General features: G+C 37.0%; 1 protein-coding gene across 2 annotated transcripts in view; it reads left to right on the forward strand.

Moving 5' to 3' along the window:
* igsf21a (immunoglobin superfamily, member 21a) overlaps positions 1-19,235 on the forward strand; it is a 291,837-nt gene that overhangs the window by 254,566 nt on the left and 18,036 nt on the right. Inside the window, exons 6-7 of one of the 2 annotated variants that reach the window (XM_028447575.1) lie at positions 4,218-4,698; positions 15,352-15,452. In XM_028447575.1, the coding sequence (XP_028303376.1) occupies positions 4,218-4,698; positions 15,352-15,452 (582 nt within the window). The remainder of the gene's footprint in view (positions 1-4,217; positions 4,699-15,351; positions 15,453-19,235) is intronic. The other variant, XM_028447576.1, reaches the window with a different exon arrangement.

A 19,235-nucleotide genomic window follows, 5' to 3' on the forward strand; every position in this document is an offset into this window, starting at 1 on the left:
ACGTTTGATGAAACCTTCATCTTTTCCTTTTCATTTTCTTTAAGCAGTCATACATGGGCTGTGGAAAGTTATTTAGTAATGATGGGGTCATTGTGTATGGAGAAAACTGGTGCTTCCTATACACTGATATACGCTGTTGTGAGCTGAAGCAGTTAATTCATACATATGTTTAATCACTTATTTTTAAGCTTATTAATTTGCCTTTGGATGAGTGTTTATGGTAAATAATTATTTAATTAAGACGACACGCAATTAATAGCCAACAAAGGCGTCGATGTGTGTCCTGCCATGTTGTCCAACAAAGGCCTTCAAACGTGCAGGAATCGTTCTAATCCTCCAGTCCTTGGTTCCACCTGCTGTGATAATTAATGAGGCGTTTCATCATGGAGTCAAGAAGCTTGTTCTCTGTGTGTGTGTGTGTGTGTGTGTGTGGGTGTGTGTGTGCGTATGCGTTGTTCAGCAGCAGAAGTGGATATTGTTGATGCTTTACTGAGGTTTTAAACTCTGGCTCAGCACTTAAGGCATCTGTAGATAAAGGGCCACGAGTAGCTAAAATTCAAAGCCGCACTAAAGCGTTCACATTATTTATGTGTTTACACTTGTAGTAAGAGGACGGCTTTGGACAATAAAGAGACTGCATTACAGTTTCCTTAGATATTTCTTACACATAATCTTTTCCCTCCAAAAACATGGAAGATATTTGCCGCCAGGGATTACATTTTGAAATTACAATTACGTCTTCAATTATCCATGTTAATCCACAACTCAATTTCCGATTACTTTGACCAGCATTTTTTCCAATTACAATTAATTACGATTTTTTGTTTTCCCAGAAAGTCACTTACAATTATGTTCTCGCTCACTAAAGTTAAAGTACAATTCAATTTTTACATATTTTTACATATTTTAAATAATTGCAACCAAAGTAGACTTATGTGTAACCCATAGAACTGTAACATGGTTTCTGTTGAATTATATTGACAATTTGTTTTTTTATAGAATCTCCATGCTAATTAAAATTACAAAGTTCATTATCTGAACTTAATTATAATTAAATTGCAACATATTTTTTCAATTACGATTATAATTATGTCATAGTTGTAATTAATTATCAACTACGCGATTACAATTATAATTGACTCCAACCCTGTTTGAGACTTGCCAGTTATTCCCAAATGATTTTCTGTCATAATCCACGTTTGTTTCTTCTCATCATCTTTTCTTGTTTCATTTTGGCCGCCCCCAACTCACCTCTGCCGTTCTTATCATTTACTGAACTATTATTTGTTTTGGGAGTTGTCAATATGTTTTTTTTATTTTTTTTATTTTCTATTTCACATCAGCCTCAGGTTATTGATCAGAGTGTCTGGGGAATTGTGTTGAATATGGTGCAAAGATGCTGTACATAGTGTGTTGCTATGTGCTGCAATCTTCTTCTGTAGTTGAGCCTTTAAAAGCAGCCTGACCTACTACTGAAATCAAAGGTTTTTCAGCTGTAGACATTTTGTAGCAGTTTGTGTTCAGTAAAAACCTGGGAGATACATTCAGTCAGCTTGTTTTACCGATAGGCATCAATGTTGACAGTTGAACTGTTGTAGCTATAAATGAAATAAATAAAGGGATTCCTATATTTGACTAAAGTAATTAAGGGTTTAGTTTAAATAGCACATCATCAGTGGGGTAAAAGTAACCAGTCTATGATCAACTAAACCAAGCTTTCTCTTAGTGGGTGAACAATCCAACAATTATTGATTTTTTTTTTATTGTTGATTTATTGATTGGTGAAGAGTGACACTGAGGGGTGTGTTCTGAGAAACTGGAAACTCAAGTTGTGTGTGGTTTTTTAAGTTTCATATTTTATATTATGGAATACATTGCTTGGCCAAAATGTTATTTTTGTCATTCTGTACACAAAATAAACAAGTTGTTGTCAGGAGGGATGTTCGATATTAGCTTTTTGCCGATATCTGATATGCTGATATTGTCCAGCACAAAATTTCTAATAATAACTGATACCGATATTTACACAGACCGCTTTAGGTCTAGGGGTTGGGGAGGGTTCTGATTGGACAGGAGGAGAACATGACTTTGAAAAACACATACCAGACCTTTTCTTTTCAGCTACAACTTAGAAGACCACATAATAAGAACTGTTTTAACTTTTATTTTGATTGTAGTTTTGAATACAGCAGCTGGACAATAACATACGGTTTCACTTTGGTCCGCTGAGCAGGAGAAGAAACAAATCTCCAGTAAATAAAGCCCAGGAAAACTCAGGAAAACAATAACCAGGGACAAATATTTGCTCCCTGGTAAAGATAGTAGCTCTAACAACCGGTACAATGATAGAGTTGGTGATAATACAGCCTGTGCATGCAGTACGGGAACGACCGGAAAGAACTTAAAGCAGAATTTAACTTTAGAATCAGAATTAAATTTGCATTCGGAATTACTGTAAGTGTTTACAAGGTCAGTTTAAAGAGGATTTAACTTTTATTCTGAATAAAAAGGGAATTAAAGCTACCATGCAAGCGTGGCCAGTGTTGATTGCCCAAAACGCAATAACCCGTTCACTGCAGTGCTATAAAAGTAATTCTCAAGATTGTTTAAATGTCTTTTTTTAGTCACTCACTACCTAAAGCCATTGGTGCAATAGTCAGCAATGAAACATTATTTGATCTGTAAACCAACATTTTCTCACTGTAGCAATATTGAGGTAACCCACAACGATCTGCACCAGCATTGACCTTTTAAAATCTAATCCTAAAAACACAGGTCGTTTCATAGTTCATTCTCTCTAATGTGTTTCATTATTGTTTCTATCTTACTCTTGTATTTTACTCTATTGTCTAATTGAGTGGGAAGCATGTTGTTAGATTTTTAATTAGTTATATGCAGGAATTTGAAAGAAAGATAAAGCAATGCTGTCTTAATTAGGACCTGGTTCACGCATTACACATCTGAGTTCTCTCCACAGAAGTTCCTTATTTGTTTTTACTGTCATTTATCATTCTTTACTCCAGAAAGCACTGCGTTCATATTGCCCCATTTGGTACATTAAATTACCCACATTAAGAAAAATGAGTTCTTCTTTTATTGTGGCATTAGAGAAACCCATTGTGATGGAAGGAGGATTATGGCATTTGCAGAGCTACATTTTGGATATATTTTAAAGAATTGAACCACTGTTTTAACACAAATCTTCTTTCAGATTTGGAAAAAAAACACAGAATGGTAAAAAAGCAACGCTTGGCTTGAACATTGCAGTTCAATAAATTCACTTGTTCTATAATATTTTAGTTATGTGAAAACAATTGAACATTATCTAAATTTAAAACAATGGAACATATGTTTTGTTTTGTTGTTTTTCTGTTGATCTCTGCTTGGATTTTCAACCAAAGTAGTTTTTTCATCAAACTGTGCTTGGAGCACAAAGCTCCGCCTAGGACCAAACCTCCACTTTGCCAGATATTGGCAGCTATTCTGGATTATTGATCCTGATCATGGTTCCATGATCATTCACACTTTCAATGCTTGGGAAAAAATGTCTATCCCCATTAATAACCATACAGCAGGTCCAAATGTATGGACACCCCCGTTTTTTTTAACTAATTGCAATGAAATGCAAGATCAGAATTCGATCTGTTGGGGTAATTGAAAAACGAACCCGCCATAATTGAGTCAAATCATAAAAATTGGTCAATTACAAACTGAGATATCATTTTTTGAAATGATGAGATAAGGGGTTTTCAATTTTTCAAACCGATATAGAATCAGATCTGGATCACCTCCAAAAAAAAAAAAAAAACTTTTGAAGAGGATCCTCCAAACTTAACTAATCTTTAGGTAAAATTTTGTCAAAATCTGTTCGTAACACTACTTTTTTACACAAAGGCTGATATTACGCTGTCAATATTATGACATGACACCTGTTGATAGCATTCATAAGGTGTAATGAAGGATGCTGTTGGTGTTGTTCATTACCCTAACCCTTCACTACCCAGTAGATCCCTCCATCTATCTAAAGAAATGCCAACATGTCATAATTTAGCGAACAACAGCTTAATGACAGCCTTCAGGACACCTTATTCATGCTAATGATAGATAATGACAGCGTAATGTTGACCTTATGTATAAAACTTCAAGTAAAGTGTTAACAATTTGTTAAGGAGTTTGAACTTTTGAACTATTTCAATCTTTTTTTGTTTTTGTTTTAGGTGTATTTCAAGCGTGATGGGGAGCTGATTGAGGTGATCTCCTACACACATCCATCCAGTGTTGAGCAGACAGGCAGTGCCGCGGGCGTTAGAGGAGCCAGGCCCCTCATCAGCAGGGACCTGGACGAGACCAAGCTGCAGCGGTCCCTCTCCCTCCTGGACCCCGAAGGGCGGTCGCCTCGCCTCTACACAGAGAGTCCCCCTCGTGTCCACACGCAGGACCAGCAGGCCTCGGAGGCCAGCCCTGCCACTGAGGTCATCCCAGAGACTGTGGTGAGCCGGGAATTCCCCCGCTGGGTGCACAGCACAGACCCTCTGTACTACTTCAGCCACACTCACGTCCCTCAGAGCGATGGCTCTGTCGTGGTTCAAGCCCGACTTACCTGGACCCTCAACCCTCAGCTGGATAACGACGCCCTGTTCAGCTGTGAAGTCAAACACGCCGCATTGTCCATGCCCATGCAGACGGAGATCACTCTATGTGAGTAATTCTTCTTCTAGTATTGTTTGTTGTGGAGGTTGGGATGAATGAGATGGAGTCAAGCTTTAGGGCTGCTGGTCAGATGCAGGGACATGGTTTATTACGTCAAAGGGTTTGGGGAACAGACTGGTCTGACATCTCTGAGGCCAAAAGGCTTTCAGTGTGTGTGGGTTTTGTATGTTGCTGATAGCAGTAGTCATAACTTAGCAGAGCATCCTCTGGCAGAGACCTTGGTGAATGCTATCAGTGTACAATGGTATATGGCCTGCTTAGGGCAGTTTGACCAGAACTACCAGAAGAGAATCAACACCTCCTGAGTTAAAAACAAGCTATTATTTTTAACAAAAATATATATGAATTAAATTAAAAGTCTGTTCACTTTCCTGATTTATTCTAATATGTCTGACGACCCTTTACAGCAGAGGTAGCCAACTTTTATAACAGCCACAAAAATGTGTTTGATTGCAGGGCCACATGATCAACATTCATGTCAGCATTTAGAATAATGAGCCATCTGAGCATTTATACAGGAAAGAACAAAGGTTTTATAGTATTTTTGTGTTTTTCTCTCATTCTATGTATGTATGTTGTTGTCTTGCTCATTGTGAGGCATTTTGTGCACTTCTGTCGTCCTTTTGTGTATTTTTATGTAAAATATATATTTTTTGGAGTCATATTGTGTATTTGTGCTGTCATTTTGCGTTTTTTGGATTATTTCTTTAGTATTTCTGTTGTCGGTTTGCTTGTTTGTGAGTACTGTGGGTTTGCTGAGTCATTTTTCATGTTTTTCTTGTCTTTTGGTGTACTTTTGTTATTTTCTATTTCTATTATTTTGTATATTTGTGTGAGTAATTTTGTGTGTTACTGTTGTCGTTTTGTTCATTTTTGTAGCAGTTCTGTGTGTTTTTGGATTATTTTCTGTGTTTCTCTTGTCTTTTACTGTATTTTCCTACAATGTGGTAGATCTTTGTCTATGTATTCTTGCTCTTGTTTTGTGTATTTTTCTGTCAATTTGTACATTTACTTTGGGGGCCACATAAAATTAGTTGAGGGCCGAATGTGGCCCCGGGTTGTGAGTTGCCTATGCCTGCTTTACAGTCAATCACTGTCTTCCTGACACGTAACAGTAAAGACTAAACTGCCCCTGGACACTAAAGAAGGGGCTCAAAACACTTCCTGTAATTGCGATATGCCCAATCAAGCTCAACTCAAACCAGCACTGTGGACAGTACATTACATTACAGGCAATACATGGCATTACAAGTTCCATCAATTCTTTCTGCAACCTTATCAGTCTGATACTTCTTTTCCCAGCTGACATTTTTCACATTTGCTTCCCTTTTGAATCTTAGGGTAGCCCCAACAACGCACTTGGATACTGATTGGGATCCCTTGAGTCTTCCTTGCAAACATACTCCGAAACAACACTGATTTTCATTCCAATCCACTTAATTGTGTTATAGCCGGGCAGAATGAGGGGTTAGTGGCAAATGCAAAGCTCCAGGTGACTGACAAGGCAATTCATGGAGCTGTCTGTTGGCAGATTGAGTTACTCTTGACCGTTATTGAAAAAGTCAGACTGAATTAGAGAAATCAAATGAGAATTTAGACACAGCAGCTATTGTTATATTATTGAAAAGAGGATCTCCGACATTCTGTCCTTTCATGAATAGTTTTCAAATTGAACGTAATTTATGTTCTTAGCATTGAGATAATTTGTTTACTCAACCATAATGCATCATGGCAGAAGTACTAACAATGGAAATAAATGAAGTAAGTATGTAGGCTTGGGCGGTAATACCGTATACCTCTGTAAAATAAGGAGGAGGTTTGACAGGATCAAAATGTGGATACCGCCCAAGCCTATAAGTAAGTAATTTTACTTTATTTCTCGAGCGCTTTTCACAGGTAAAAACCACAAAGTGTTGTACAAACATTTCAACATCAAGTCCAAAGGAAACATGGAAAGACAGTCACAAATAACATGGGAGACAAGAACGGCAAAACTGTGGGCGCCATGGACATTGGACGGCGCCCCGAATTTAGATGAAAAATAATGGAATCAAAGCAGGGTATACTTTAGGGTAAAAGCATCAAATTTAATAGGTATTTTACCTGCCATGCTCATTTCTGTCTTTCCATTTGGTTCTGGTTTTGTTTAGAAGTGCATATGTGTTTGTGTTTGGCTGTAGTCTTTTTGCTTTCTGCATTTTTTTGAAGCATCACCTCCCTTTATATGTGTTAACCTTGAAGATGAACTAAACCCTGAGATTTTAACTGATGTCCGTCTAGGCGGTAAATAATAAAAAAAAAAATGCATTGATTATGGGCGGGGCTCCTGGAGCAGTTAAGACACATCTCCAAAGAACAATCTATGCTATGCTGACTAGCTACTCAAAACTCACTATAACTCTCTATTCACACTTCTCTCTTCTCTCAGACAATAGATGGTAGTTTTTATAGAAGGGGCGGGGCTAACGTTGGTGGTTTGTGACATAAGAAGCCACCGAAACATCACAAATAGTGGTGTACATTACCATGAGTCTGATACCGTTCTGATTATTTTTTTGAACTTGCAAGAACAAGTAAATGGTAGCTCACTGTAATTCAAGTACCAATATAAAAATCAAGTGGTATATAGTGGGCTATATTTTTGCTTCTCCAACAGATTCTAATTCTGTTTAGTCCTCAAATTATTTTTTAAAAGTAACCACTTTCATCTATGAAAATAAAGCGTAATCAACTTCCAGCTAAAATACATTGAGGAGTGATGTAGTTTAACAAGGTCTGATGTGGTTCACTGACACCAAGTGACCAGGTGTTTATGTGCTATACATATGTTAGCGACATTAAAGGTGCAGTCTGTGACTCTCAGATCCCTCTCTCCCCCTCCCTCCCCACTGCTCTCTTGCCCTGCCTCCAAACTTTCCAAAGTCCCTCCCTCAGAGGAGCTAACAAGCGAACGTTAGTCCGACGGCAACATCACAGTAATATAACATGCTCTGTTAAAAGCATATTACGGCAGCGCTTCTCTCTCTCTATGTGCACACACGTCAGCATCAGCATCAACAGCAGTGTCACTTACAGCAGCTCAAAGTGAAGCTGAAACACATGCACTACAGAGTTCTAGTGTAACAATTACAAATCAAACAATGTAAAGTCACCAATTCCATCTTCTACTGCTCCAGACCATACACTGTAAAAAAGACGGCGCTACAGCCCCGGGAAAGGGGCGGGGCCTGTGAGCAACAGCTGTCAGACAGCCCATCAAACACAATCCTGGCTCTGATTGGTTCTTTTTGCTCGGTCGCAGTGCATTTTGGCAATCTGCCAAAGGCTGCAGGAACAGCAGGGGGCGGGGCTCAATGAGCCTGTTTTTTTTTCACACAAACTACTAGTTTCATGTAAAGCTGTCCTTTCATAGTGACAGCTTTAGCAAATATGACAAAAAGTCACTTGTAAATGTTGCAGACTGCACCTTTAAATGTTTTTTTTTTTTTTTTTTTTTGAAAAACACGATAAAAAATGATTTTGACATGTTTTGGATCAATACAATAATTGCGCAGTGAAATATAATATATTGCCAAATCTTTTTTTTGTCTTACACCCTTAGTCACAAACCACCATTCTTAGCCAATTGAAAATGGTATAATAATATTGTAATAGACAATCCATAGAGGGCAGTCACTCTTACATTTTTACAACAAAATACACCAAATTGAAATACATTGACCAAAATGTCAAGATTTGAACAAGGCCCATACTCAGTAACACTACTTCATACATTAATACATTTGTTTTCAGCAGAAAAACATGGTGTTGCGGTATAGTTACTCTTTAAGACAAGTTTGTATTCCATAAACCCCTTTGACCTTCTTTTAAAAAGTAATTTAAACAATTCACATTGTCATTTTTTTAAATGGGAATGTCTCATATTTGTAAAGTATCTTTTTTAAAGGTGTCATTGTCATATCCTAAGCGGATAGAAGTATAAATCATACGGAAAAGGGAGACAGCAGCAGCAGCAGCAGCAGTAGCATCGGTTTTGGATATAATGACATGAGCTGTCGTCTGAAGAGAAATGTTCAAGTAAAGCTCCCAACAGCTCTCTGCTTTTCATATGTTTTTTTGGTAAAAACAGATGGCACATCCTGGGGGGAACGGGCCCTGTGGAAGCCATGCTAAATGTCAAAGGCGCCAATATTTTTGACAAGGCCTATACTCTTACCACGTGTGATGACAGTTCGCTGCAATATTTGCTTTTAATCAGAAAAGAATATACTAGAGCAGTGCCTCTGCCAGAAACACCTTTTCAGCCTGCAACCCCCAAAATAAAGGTTCCAGAGACTGGGACCCCCATTGTACCTGAAAGTGGTTGAACAGACATGAACAGTCATGTGGAAACAGGACCATCTATTAGGGGGAATAAAGGGCAGAGCTTTTTGAGGCCCATCCATATAGTCAGCAAAACGATGGTCCATTGTTCTATGAATCTGTGATAACCACATTTATTTATTTATTTGAATAATATCCACTGTTATCCAGGACGTGTATTTTCAATGTAAATCCTTGTTTTTATCAGAAACAAAAATGGATGGAAAAAGTGGTAAAAAGGGTTCAAAGTGTCAATATTGGCTTAAAAATTCCCAAATGGGTGGAGTGGCGTTTTGGGATGATCTAATTTAAAAAGTAGGAACGATTAGTTCAAACTGGCAAATAATGGGCATGACAAATTGTGAATGTGGTGAAATTGGGGAAAAAAAGCATGAAATATGGTGGAAAGTGGTGAATAGTAATATCAGATTTTATTTCAAAAGCCTGGAAAAAAAGACAGAACACATTATTCAAGATTGAACTGTGCCAGGAGCCTGAACCTTTGTAATGTTATGAAATGTTAATGTAAACCACTGCAACTGAACTTTACAATGTCTTATAAGCCCATGAGTGTGGGTACATTGTGTGCATGACATGAAAATAAATTTAACCAATCAATCAATAGTGACAATTAAGGGTCACCATATGTGACATTAGGTGGTGAAAGGGGTGGAAATGATGTGGCAGACCAGTGAGTAATGTAGCAAAAAATATGTCAAGAAAAATTGATAAAATGAGCGTAAAATTTGGCAAGTTTGCCGTAGTTGCAGAAAAAAGGTGATAATAAGCAAAAATGGGCTCAGATTGTTTAAAAAAAAATCGTAGTTTCTTGAAGGCATCTGGCGACCCCCTCCCAGTGTCTCACAACCCCAAATGGGGTCCTGACCCTACTGTTGAGAACTCCTGATTTAGAGAACAGTGAATGTGTATTTCATATTAATTATAATTATGGAAAAATTGCGATTCGCCACAGTCACAGGTTTGATCACATTGTTTCATGACTGTCCAACTCTAATTAAATATAGCTGTAAAATAGCTCACCCAGGGTTTTCCAATCTCTCACACAGCCATTGAAATCATACAGCTGTAACTGGATAATAACCCCCGTGCACACACACACACACACACACACACACACACCCTGTTGCATCTCACAGGTGTGTTTGTTCAGGAAATGAAATGGAGGTCTTTTTAGTGCTCATAAATAATAAATCTTCCAGAGATTTAATATTGCCACAGGAGACAAAGCGACAGTCTGACAATAGACTTGTGTTGTATCTTATACTCAATGAATATTCATGCTTGGCTCTGTGCTCGTAATATGAATGGAACAGAAGCCAATTTAGGACTTTGAAAGTTTTTTTCTACAGATCAGATCATTTTGTTTGATTTCTATTAGCGCATACATTAGGGTTATTGTTGAGTGATGGTGTTTATAGGTAATTATTATATTCAAAGTTGCAAAGTGAAAAGAAACCTAAGCATATTTTTACCTCATTGACTCTCTTTGCCAGATCTTGATAATCAGAGAGCAGATGCTCAGTTTCAGGTTGGTGTGTGTGTGCGTGTGACTGCCAGATTCTCAATTCTAGGGAGATTGCCTGTGGATATTTGTATATTTGGCTCTCTGTCTTTGCCTATGTGGCTGTAGATTAGTGTTTTTAGTTACTCATGATTTTTGGAGAAACCGTTAGGGTTTCCCATCCACAATAAACACAAAATGACACTGAAAACACAGAATGAGAGAAAATCATATTTAATATCAAAACACATGACACACAACAAGAATACACAAAGTGATAACAAAAACACAAAAACAGAGAAAAAAAAATACCAAAGCATACAAAAACACACAAAACAACAAGAAAAAGACATAAAATAGGAGGAAAAATGCACAAAACTGCAAAAAAAAAAGTGAAATTGAAGAAAAAAACACACAAAATGACACCAAAAAGAAAAAAACACATATGATGACAACAAAAATGCACAAAATAATAGAGGGAAAATATGAAAGGATATCAAAAACGCACAAAAACCAACAGAAAGAAAAAACAGAAAAAAAGCACAAAATGGCACCAAAAATACACAAAGCAACACATCAAATTAAAGAAAAGTGCACAACATACAGAATAAACACACAAAATGGCAACAAAAACACACAAAATGATAGAGAAAATACTAGATTATACCAAAAACACACAAACAACTACACAGGCACACACATTGCACAAAATGATTGTATTAACACACAAATTGACAGTGAAAACACACAAAATAACAGTAAAACACACACATAAAAAAACACAACACAAACAACAACAAAAGCACACAAAATGACAACGAAAACTGCACAGATTTGCTTACAAAATGCACAAAATTCCAGAATAACCACATAAAATGACAACAAAAATGCACAAAATGAGAGAGAGAAAATACTAAACACTAAAAAACACAAACAACAACACAGACACACTTAATGACACCAAAAAACATTCACAAAATGGCACCAACATTACACAAAACGCTAAAAAAAACAAAAAAAAAAAACACTCAAACAAATGACATTGATAAAGTTCAGATTGGTTAGATTCTAAATTCTGACTTTAGATTGTAGATTCTACTTTTGATTTTATTCTAAATGCTGATGTGAGTTGCCCATCCCTGCTCTAAAATGAACATAAGCGTCCATGTTTTTCTCTGTGTTAGCCTTATAATAAAAGTTTATGTAGTTGCATGAGTTATTATGACTGATGTGACGTCCCCTTCATGTGCTCTGGAGTCCGTTGCAGCTGGACAAGACTGGGATTTATTCTCTGACCTCTCCTCAGGTTTTTCTTGCACATTGAATAAGGGCGATAGATGAGGTTTTTTCCCATGGGACGGTAGTTTCTCATTTCCCTGGCGTAGCCCCATCCCAGACTGTGTCATGTCCATCACACCGCATGCCGCACTAATCAAAGGTAATGACGATAGAGGCCAACTGTCACTGTTGGAGCAAATCCCAGAAAGCAGCCATCATTTCTTCTCCCGTGCCTTATGGAGCTGTGTGATTCCATGACACCAGTGGAATTTATTTTTATTCCTCCATTAGAGTTCAGGAGAGGAAAAAACGCTGCTTTGCCAAAAGCAGCCTGTGAAGTGACACCCGTCTTCAGCATGACATCACACATTAAATCACATCAGAGACTTCACAACACTGTTGTTGTTGGGTTTTTTTGGTCCGGATGTTTGTTCAAGATATTTAGAACAGTTTTCTTTCTTTGCATCAACTTTGTAAAAAAATAATCCTTTCACACAGAAAAATAAATCCTCGTGTAATACAGACTTGTAAGAGTCTTTAATTATGTCTCTTTGTGGCTTTTCAGAAACATTTATCCTCAAGGGTTTTTTTTGTGCCTAAACCTATAAATTTTTTTTACAGATGTAATTGATAAAGGCTTGTTGTCAATGACTTCCATAGAAAAGCCTGTGATTTGTATTTGCTGCAGTGGACAATTTTAGCAGAATCCGAGCTATAATGAGACGATTCCTTTGCTTGTTAATTAATCTTCTGTTTTAAAGCTGCTGCAGACGATACTTTTTATTAGATAAAGACAGTGGAGGCCTTATAGATCAATAAATTAATATACTTGCTTGAAAAAGAGGTGTAAAAGATTCAAATTGCCACTCAAAAGTTTGTTTTGGTCTCCATTGTAAACACTCGGTCTGTTGACATTGTGGGAAAAGTTCCGTGCATTGCATTGCGGATGTGGAGTCCCGTAAACGGATGCATAGAAGTGTTTTTACTTCATTAGCTGTGTTTCCCTTACAGTGTTATGCAAAATAAAAGTGATATTTCTAATGTTTTAGACAAACAAAAACAAAACAAAAGTGTGACGTTTCAATTGAAATCTCATCCCGCAAGACTTCGCTCCAGGAAGATGGACGTTCAAAACCTCCTTACAACACTCTGCATTCCTTTGATGTTTTCTGTTGAAAATGGCAGCAATAATTTTAAAGTATAATGATAAGAAATGTCTCTGTCTCCTCTTCTGTCCACATGTATTGCGCCATGTGACGTGTAATTGCGGATGTGTTTCCATTGCGTTTTTGCGACGCATTTCAATATCAAAATGTCTGAAAAACCTCCCCATGAAAGCGAAAAAACTTTTTTGCGACATTTTAGTTTGTTTCTCAAAATTCAGGTGTTTTTCATTACAAGTTTTTATTGCGCTATTTAGATTTTGCGCATTTCCAAGGGTAATGGAAACGCAGCTAATCTTACTGTGATTTCTTGTGTTTGCCCTTAAAAACTCTGCCAAAGTGACTTCTGGTGTTTTCACGTAATAAAAGGGATGTTTGTGTTGATGCTTATCGGAAACGGTCAGAATCCTGCCGTAACTGACTGTCTCGCATAGTGAGGTGATCACAGGGAATATAGGGAACAAACTAGAAGAAAAATGGTGTTAAGAAAGTCACTGTCCTCCTTGTGTTGTGAAGAAACACAAGAAATCACAGTAAGAATGGAGTAAAAACACTTCAATGTATCCGTTTTATGGGACTCCACGTCCCACAATGCAATGCGCAAAACTTTTTCGACATTATCAGTAAACCTAGGATGTGTTCTAAATGTCATACAAACGTACTACTCATACTTAGTCTAATGTCAAAATTAGTATGTAGTGTGTTCACATTAGATAGTATGGAAGATTGGGTATGTGAGAAATGTGAAGCTGCTCTTGACGAGAAACAGAGTTTTACAGGCACAGCAAAGTTAAGCAGGCACTGGTCGACTGTATTTAGGAGTCAGTGATGATTTGTGTAGTTTTTCGGCAGTTTAGACAAGGTTTCAGGTGTATTAGGTGCTGTTTAATGCAGCCAAGATGGGCGAGGGAGGGCGGTGCACCCCGAAAAGCGCTCCTCAGAAACACTTCCTCATTTCCCCTTAAAAAAAAAAGAAGGTTCCTTGCTTCACGGTGATGCATTTCATACTGATTCTGTCCATTTAATTCCGTCCGCATTTTAGTTAACGTGGATTTCATAGGGCCCTATACTTGTGAAATGAGGGGAAAAAAATAATAATAAATAAAAAAAATGAATATTGATATTTGGCGCCAGTGAATCGATAACGTACCACTAGACGAAACCTTGCGATATATCGTTTTAACGCTTTTTATGGCACACCTTTAGTAAATAGGGCTCTTGTTTTGAAGGTAACCAGAAGTTTAGTCAGTAGTACAATGGAGGGTCTCAAAAAATCTCCAAAATGTTGACATGAAGTTTGTTTCCGTGAGTTTTTTATGATAAAATGTCGACATGTTGATATTCTACTTGGTCACTTTCTGACTTGTTTTCAGAAGTTTCAAAGATGAAGAATTAACAGAGATACAGTATTTAGCCTCAGTGTGCTTCAGGTTTTTGTCGTTGTAGGTTCCAAATGCATCTTAGAGAACCATACATATTATATATACTGTAGTATATACTCATTTAGTTTGTAGTGCGTATTACAGAGTGTGACATTTCGAGCACAACCATAGTGTTTACAGTGGTGATGAAAACAAACTTTGAGCGCCACTTTCAACCTTTACTTTCTTTTTTCAAGCAATTGTGATTTAATAAAATATGAGGCCTACACTAGGTCTTAAATGCCAGCAGTTTTAACCCATCAGTAGGTACCTGCACCCACTGCGATTTGTATTAAGAGTCTAAATTAACAGCAGAGCTCCTGGGGTGGATTACTGACGGGGTGTTTAGGGTGTCGGATCACATGTTCTGCCCAGGCCTTTTTGTTTGTTATATGGATCTGCACAGTGTGTAAAACTTTCCATATTATGCAAATGATTTCTTTCATCTCAACACACAAACACTACAGTCATGGTAGGCATAATTTCACAATATTAAACCTTGCCTCCCCCAAGTGAAGTCCATTGTTTTATTTGGTCCAAATGAAAGCCTTCTGGGGGCTGCTGCCCAAACCAAGACAAGGGAATTAGCTCCACGAGTGTCCCTTATCTCACTGCCTCCACACTCCAACTATTGCACTCCCATTCTGCCACAGTAATGAGTATCTACCCAATTTTGTTCTCTCTCTCTCCAAAGGGGAATAAATCCAGCGCAGTAGTTTGGATTAAAGAACCCGCGGGTCCCTGGCCATCTCACTTTGTGACCTTAATTGACAGGAAATCGTATTTGTCGCTCCCTCTGCAGCAAAACAGGCGTCCAGCTGGATTTGCTCCCCGTGCTTAACGTACTGACCTTTTGACTCTGTTTTTTTTGTGTGTTTTTTTTTTCTATTTCCAGCTGCTCCTAAGGGTCCTAAACTCCTCATGTCACCCAGTAGAGCAAAGGTGGGGGACACAGTGCGGATCTCTGTACAAGGATTTCAGGTAGGACTGCCCGAGGTAAGTCGATGTGTGTTTAGAAAACCAGGCAAACAAAAAAGATCTTAAATTGATTTAGGATTATTTGGTAATTATTCAATATATGCAAATAATTTTTGCTTTAAATTTTTGGATTAGGATTTAATTTAGAAAAAGTTGTTTTTTTTAGATTTGGAAAAATAATACTAGATGTACAGTATATGTTGTGAATCAAAAATCTAGATGGTGCTTTTTTTTCTGCCTGTTTTCTGCAAATGTCTGATGTTATTTGTTTTTATTTTGCTTTTGCTTTTATACTCCTCCTAAATGTATAATCTTCAAAAAATATTATATTAAAATATTTTGAGACAAATCTTTTGCCTCAAAAGTAAACCATAAAAGACAATAGTTTATGGTTTTTTTGTTTTTTTTTTTAAGTAAGCAGCTGGAGCTAAATGGTGATGAGCATGAATCTAGAACAGTGATTCTCAACTGGTGGGTTGGAACCCAAAAGTGGGTCGTGGACCTATACTGGATGGGCTGCGGACAGCTGGTCAAAAATAATAATAATAATAGAATACTTCATGTCTCTCATGTTGGACTTGTCTTTTATTTTGAAAGAAACGTTTCATGCAGTGAAATGCATCTTGCACAGGAACATATATAGATTTGTTTTTAAAAAAGATTATATACTTGTTTTTTCAAGAGCTATTTGAAGCTATTTGAATTAAATTCTAAAAAAAAAAAGAAAAAAAAAGTGGGTCGTTATTTAATGACCGTGGCAAAAATGTGGGTCCCAGGGTGAGACCAGTTGAGAACCCCTGATCTAGAACGTGTTATTGGTTCACAATAAAAAATGAAAATTTAAAAATGAAAATAGTCTTTATTATACTTTCCAGTGTTTGAGCAATAAAACCATTTTTTGCAATCTGCAGCTACATTTAATATTGTGTGTTGTTAGCTTATGCTGCACAGTCATGTGGTGACCTTGGGGATGTTCTGAAGCCTCCCTTTAAGCAGCGTTAAGGCTGGGTGTTAGAAACAGGCCTGGGTGTGGCTCACAGCCAGCTGGGCCCCTCAACAGCCGAGGCATCAGTGCGTGCAGATTTGATCAGAAAGTACATTTCACTGATCCTTCACAGGACGAGGCTCCAGGGTTTCACAACAAGACAAGACCGTGTGCCAAAATGGATCATGTTAACGCCAACTTTTCATACATACATGCATATCATACAGTAGGATGCTCAAACAATTTTACAATGCTATGATTTTTAACTTTATGCTTTAATTTGAATAATGTTACTATTCTAGTTTGTTCTTTGCTCACTTTAGACAAACTCATCAATTCCCGTAAAGCACTTGTGTCAAACTCAAGGCCTTGAGAGCAGCGTGTCTCCAATGAGGGTACGCAATGGCACTACAGGGGGTACTAGAGAGAGAGAGAGAGGAAAATTAGCAAATGAAAGCATTAAAAATATGGGGTTTTATAATGGTTATTTTAGTTATAAATGATAATCATACAACGACAACAAAAACACACATAATAAGAGAAAAATACACTCAATAATTAAAAGAACAAACAACAAAATACACACACTCAGAGAGAAAAATACTTACCATTACCAACAACACACAAAACGACGACAAAGACACACTAACTGAGAGAAAAATACACAAGATTACAACAAAATGTACAAGAAACATACAAAACAGTACCAAAAGCAGGCACACACACAGAATAATTTAAATATTACCAACAACACACAAAAACGACAACGAAAATTCACAAAATAAGAGAAAAATATACTGAATAATATTAATTAAAAAAAACCAAACAGACAGACAACTACAAAGTACACAAAATGACACCTAAATCACACTAAATGACACAAAATGGCAATATAAATGATCTCGATAAGATCTTGAAAATACAAGAGTCAGTCTTGGTCCCACAACAGGAGGGAGATGACCAAAAATGATAAAAACTATATCAATAAATCTATTCAGGAGGCACTAAATACTGTTTCATTCCACTTTACCATGTGTGTTATCACTCGTTCATTCCATCATGATGTTCTAAAGTTGTTTTTTCATAGAATTCTCAGCAAAATGTTGTAGTCAGACAAAGGGGTACTTGGATTCAGAAACAAGAAAAACTGGGTATTTGAGCCAAAAAACCTTGAGAACCACTGCTGCAGAGCATCCAATTTGGCTCGCAGGAGAAAGTACAAATGAGAAAACATGAATTATTGTGTAAATTACCAAATAATTCAATTGTAGATATTTCTAATTTGCAATTTTAATGAAACTCCACAATATTTTTAGCGGCTCGCAGTTTTCCCATGCTTTTATCACAAGAATTAAGTCATTTTTAATTGGAAATTGTGGAAAGAACTTACCATTTTTTGCAATACATTTCGCAATTTTTCACAATTCCACATAATTCCTCGAAATTACACATTACAAAATCAGGAAGTTTTGAAGTGAAGATCCTGCAGAGACTGATATTGAAAACTAGGGCACAATGATGTTAAAATTGCTCTTTTTTCCCCCAATCTAAAATATGAGGCCCACTTGAGATCAGAATGGTCCATTTTTGGCCCCTGAACTAAAATGATCCTTGCTTTAAATAAAGTCATGGGTTCCCTACCATTCCCCGATACACAAACTGTATAGATTTATCTGAGCGAGAATGAAATGCCCACCTTCCAAAAATACTTTAATCTTTTCTACTTTTACTTAATGATTATAGCAGGGTTTCTGAACATGAAAATCCAACTAGGTGTGTGTCTAGAATCCTCAATAAGCCCTTTTGGCATTAGCTTGCCATCAGGAGGACTAATGCAGTAATTTAAAGTATATTAGTCTGAAGTACAAAGGCTGGTCACCATGGGAACAGACAAAGCTGCCACTCTCTTAAAAACCAAACGGTAAATAAATTATGCACAAACGTCTTCCTGTACCACAAACAAGACGATATTCTCATTATTATAATAAGTCTAAAACAACCAATGTATACATGAGTAGTACACAAAGTGACATACATTATCTACCATTTTACACTTTAAAAAAAAAAAACAAACAATCTGTACGGTTGTCGACATTTGATAGAATGATGGGTTTTTGTCTTTTAAAAAATGCAAAACAAGGTCAAACTGATGCCTGGTATTATAATCTAAAGATGGGTGATATTATTGGCAGATATTTGCCAAAAAATGTATTATCGGTTGACATTAAAATGTGATTTTGTTTGAGAAAACAAATTAAAAACAAATATGGCACTTTTCCCATAACTAAACTTAGTATTCTTATTTTGAACATATGATGTTTATTTGTGAAATAAATAAATAAACAGTTTGGTGCAAACACTAATATTGTGCAAAAAGTTTGTATAACAACAACGAAGAGAGAGATTCACTTCACCTGATTTTGTCCGCTTGCAACGTTCCGTGACATTTTGGCACAACTTATTCATTTTTCTGCTACGTCTTGTGTGACTCAGAGCTTAAAATTTAGCATTTTGATGCACTACTGCCATCACTGGTGTAAACTTGAAATGCAGCATTTAATCTTCAAATCTCACATATTTGACTCTTTTTATACCGTTTCAAATAGGTCTCAGAAGCCCAACAAAATAGTATTTGAAGTGTATTACCCCAAACACAACCTCTTTCTAAAAGGTTGCTCTCATGAGTAACTGAGCGGTGTTAGCTTCTGTGCTAACGCTACACTGACTGTTTGAAAGCCAGCAACTTAGCATGTATTAAAAGAAACGAGCTTACATCTTCTATGTTTGTAATTGATTCATGAAGTGCTGGCACCGCG

Source organism: Gouania willdenowi, chromosome 5, assembly GCF_900634775.1.
Source record: "Gouania willdenowi chromosome 5, fGouWil2.1, whole genome shotgun sequence".
In the NCBI taxonomy this organism is placed as follows: Eukaryota; Metazoa; Chordata; class Actinopteri; order Blenniiformes; family Gobiesocidae; genus Gouania; species Gouania willdenowi.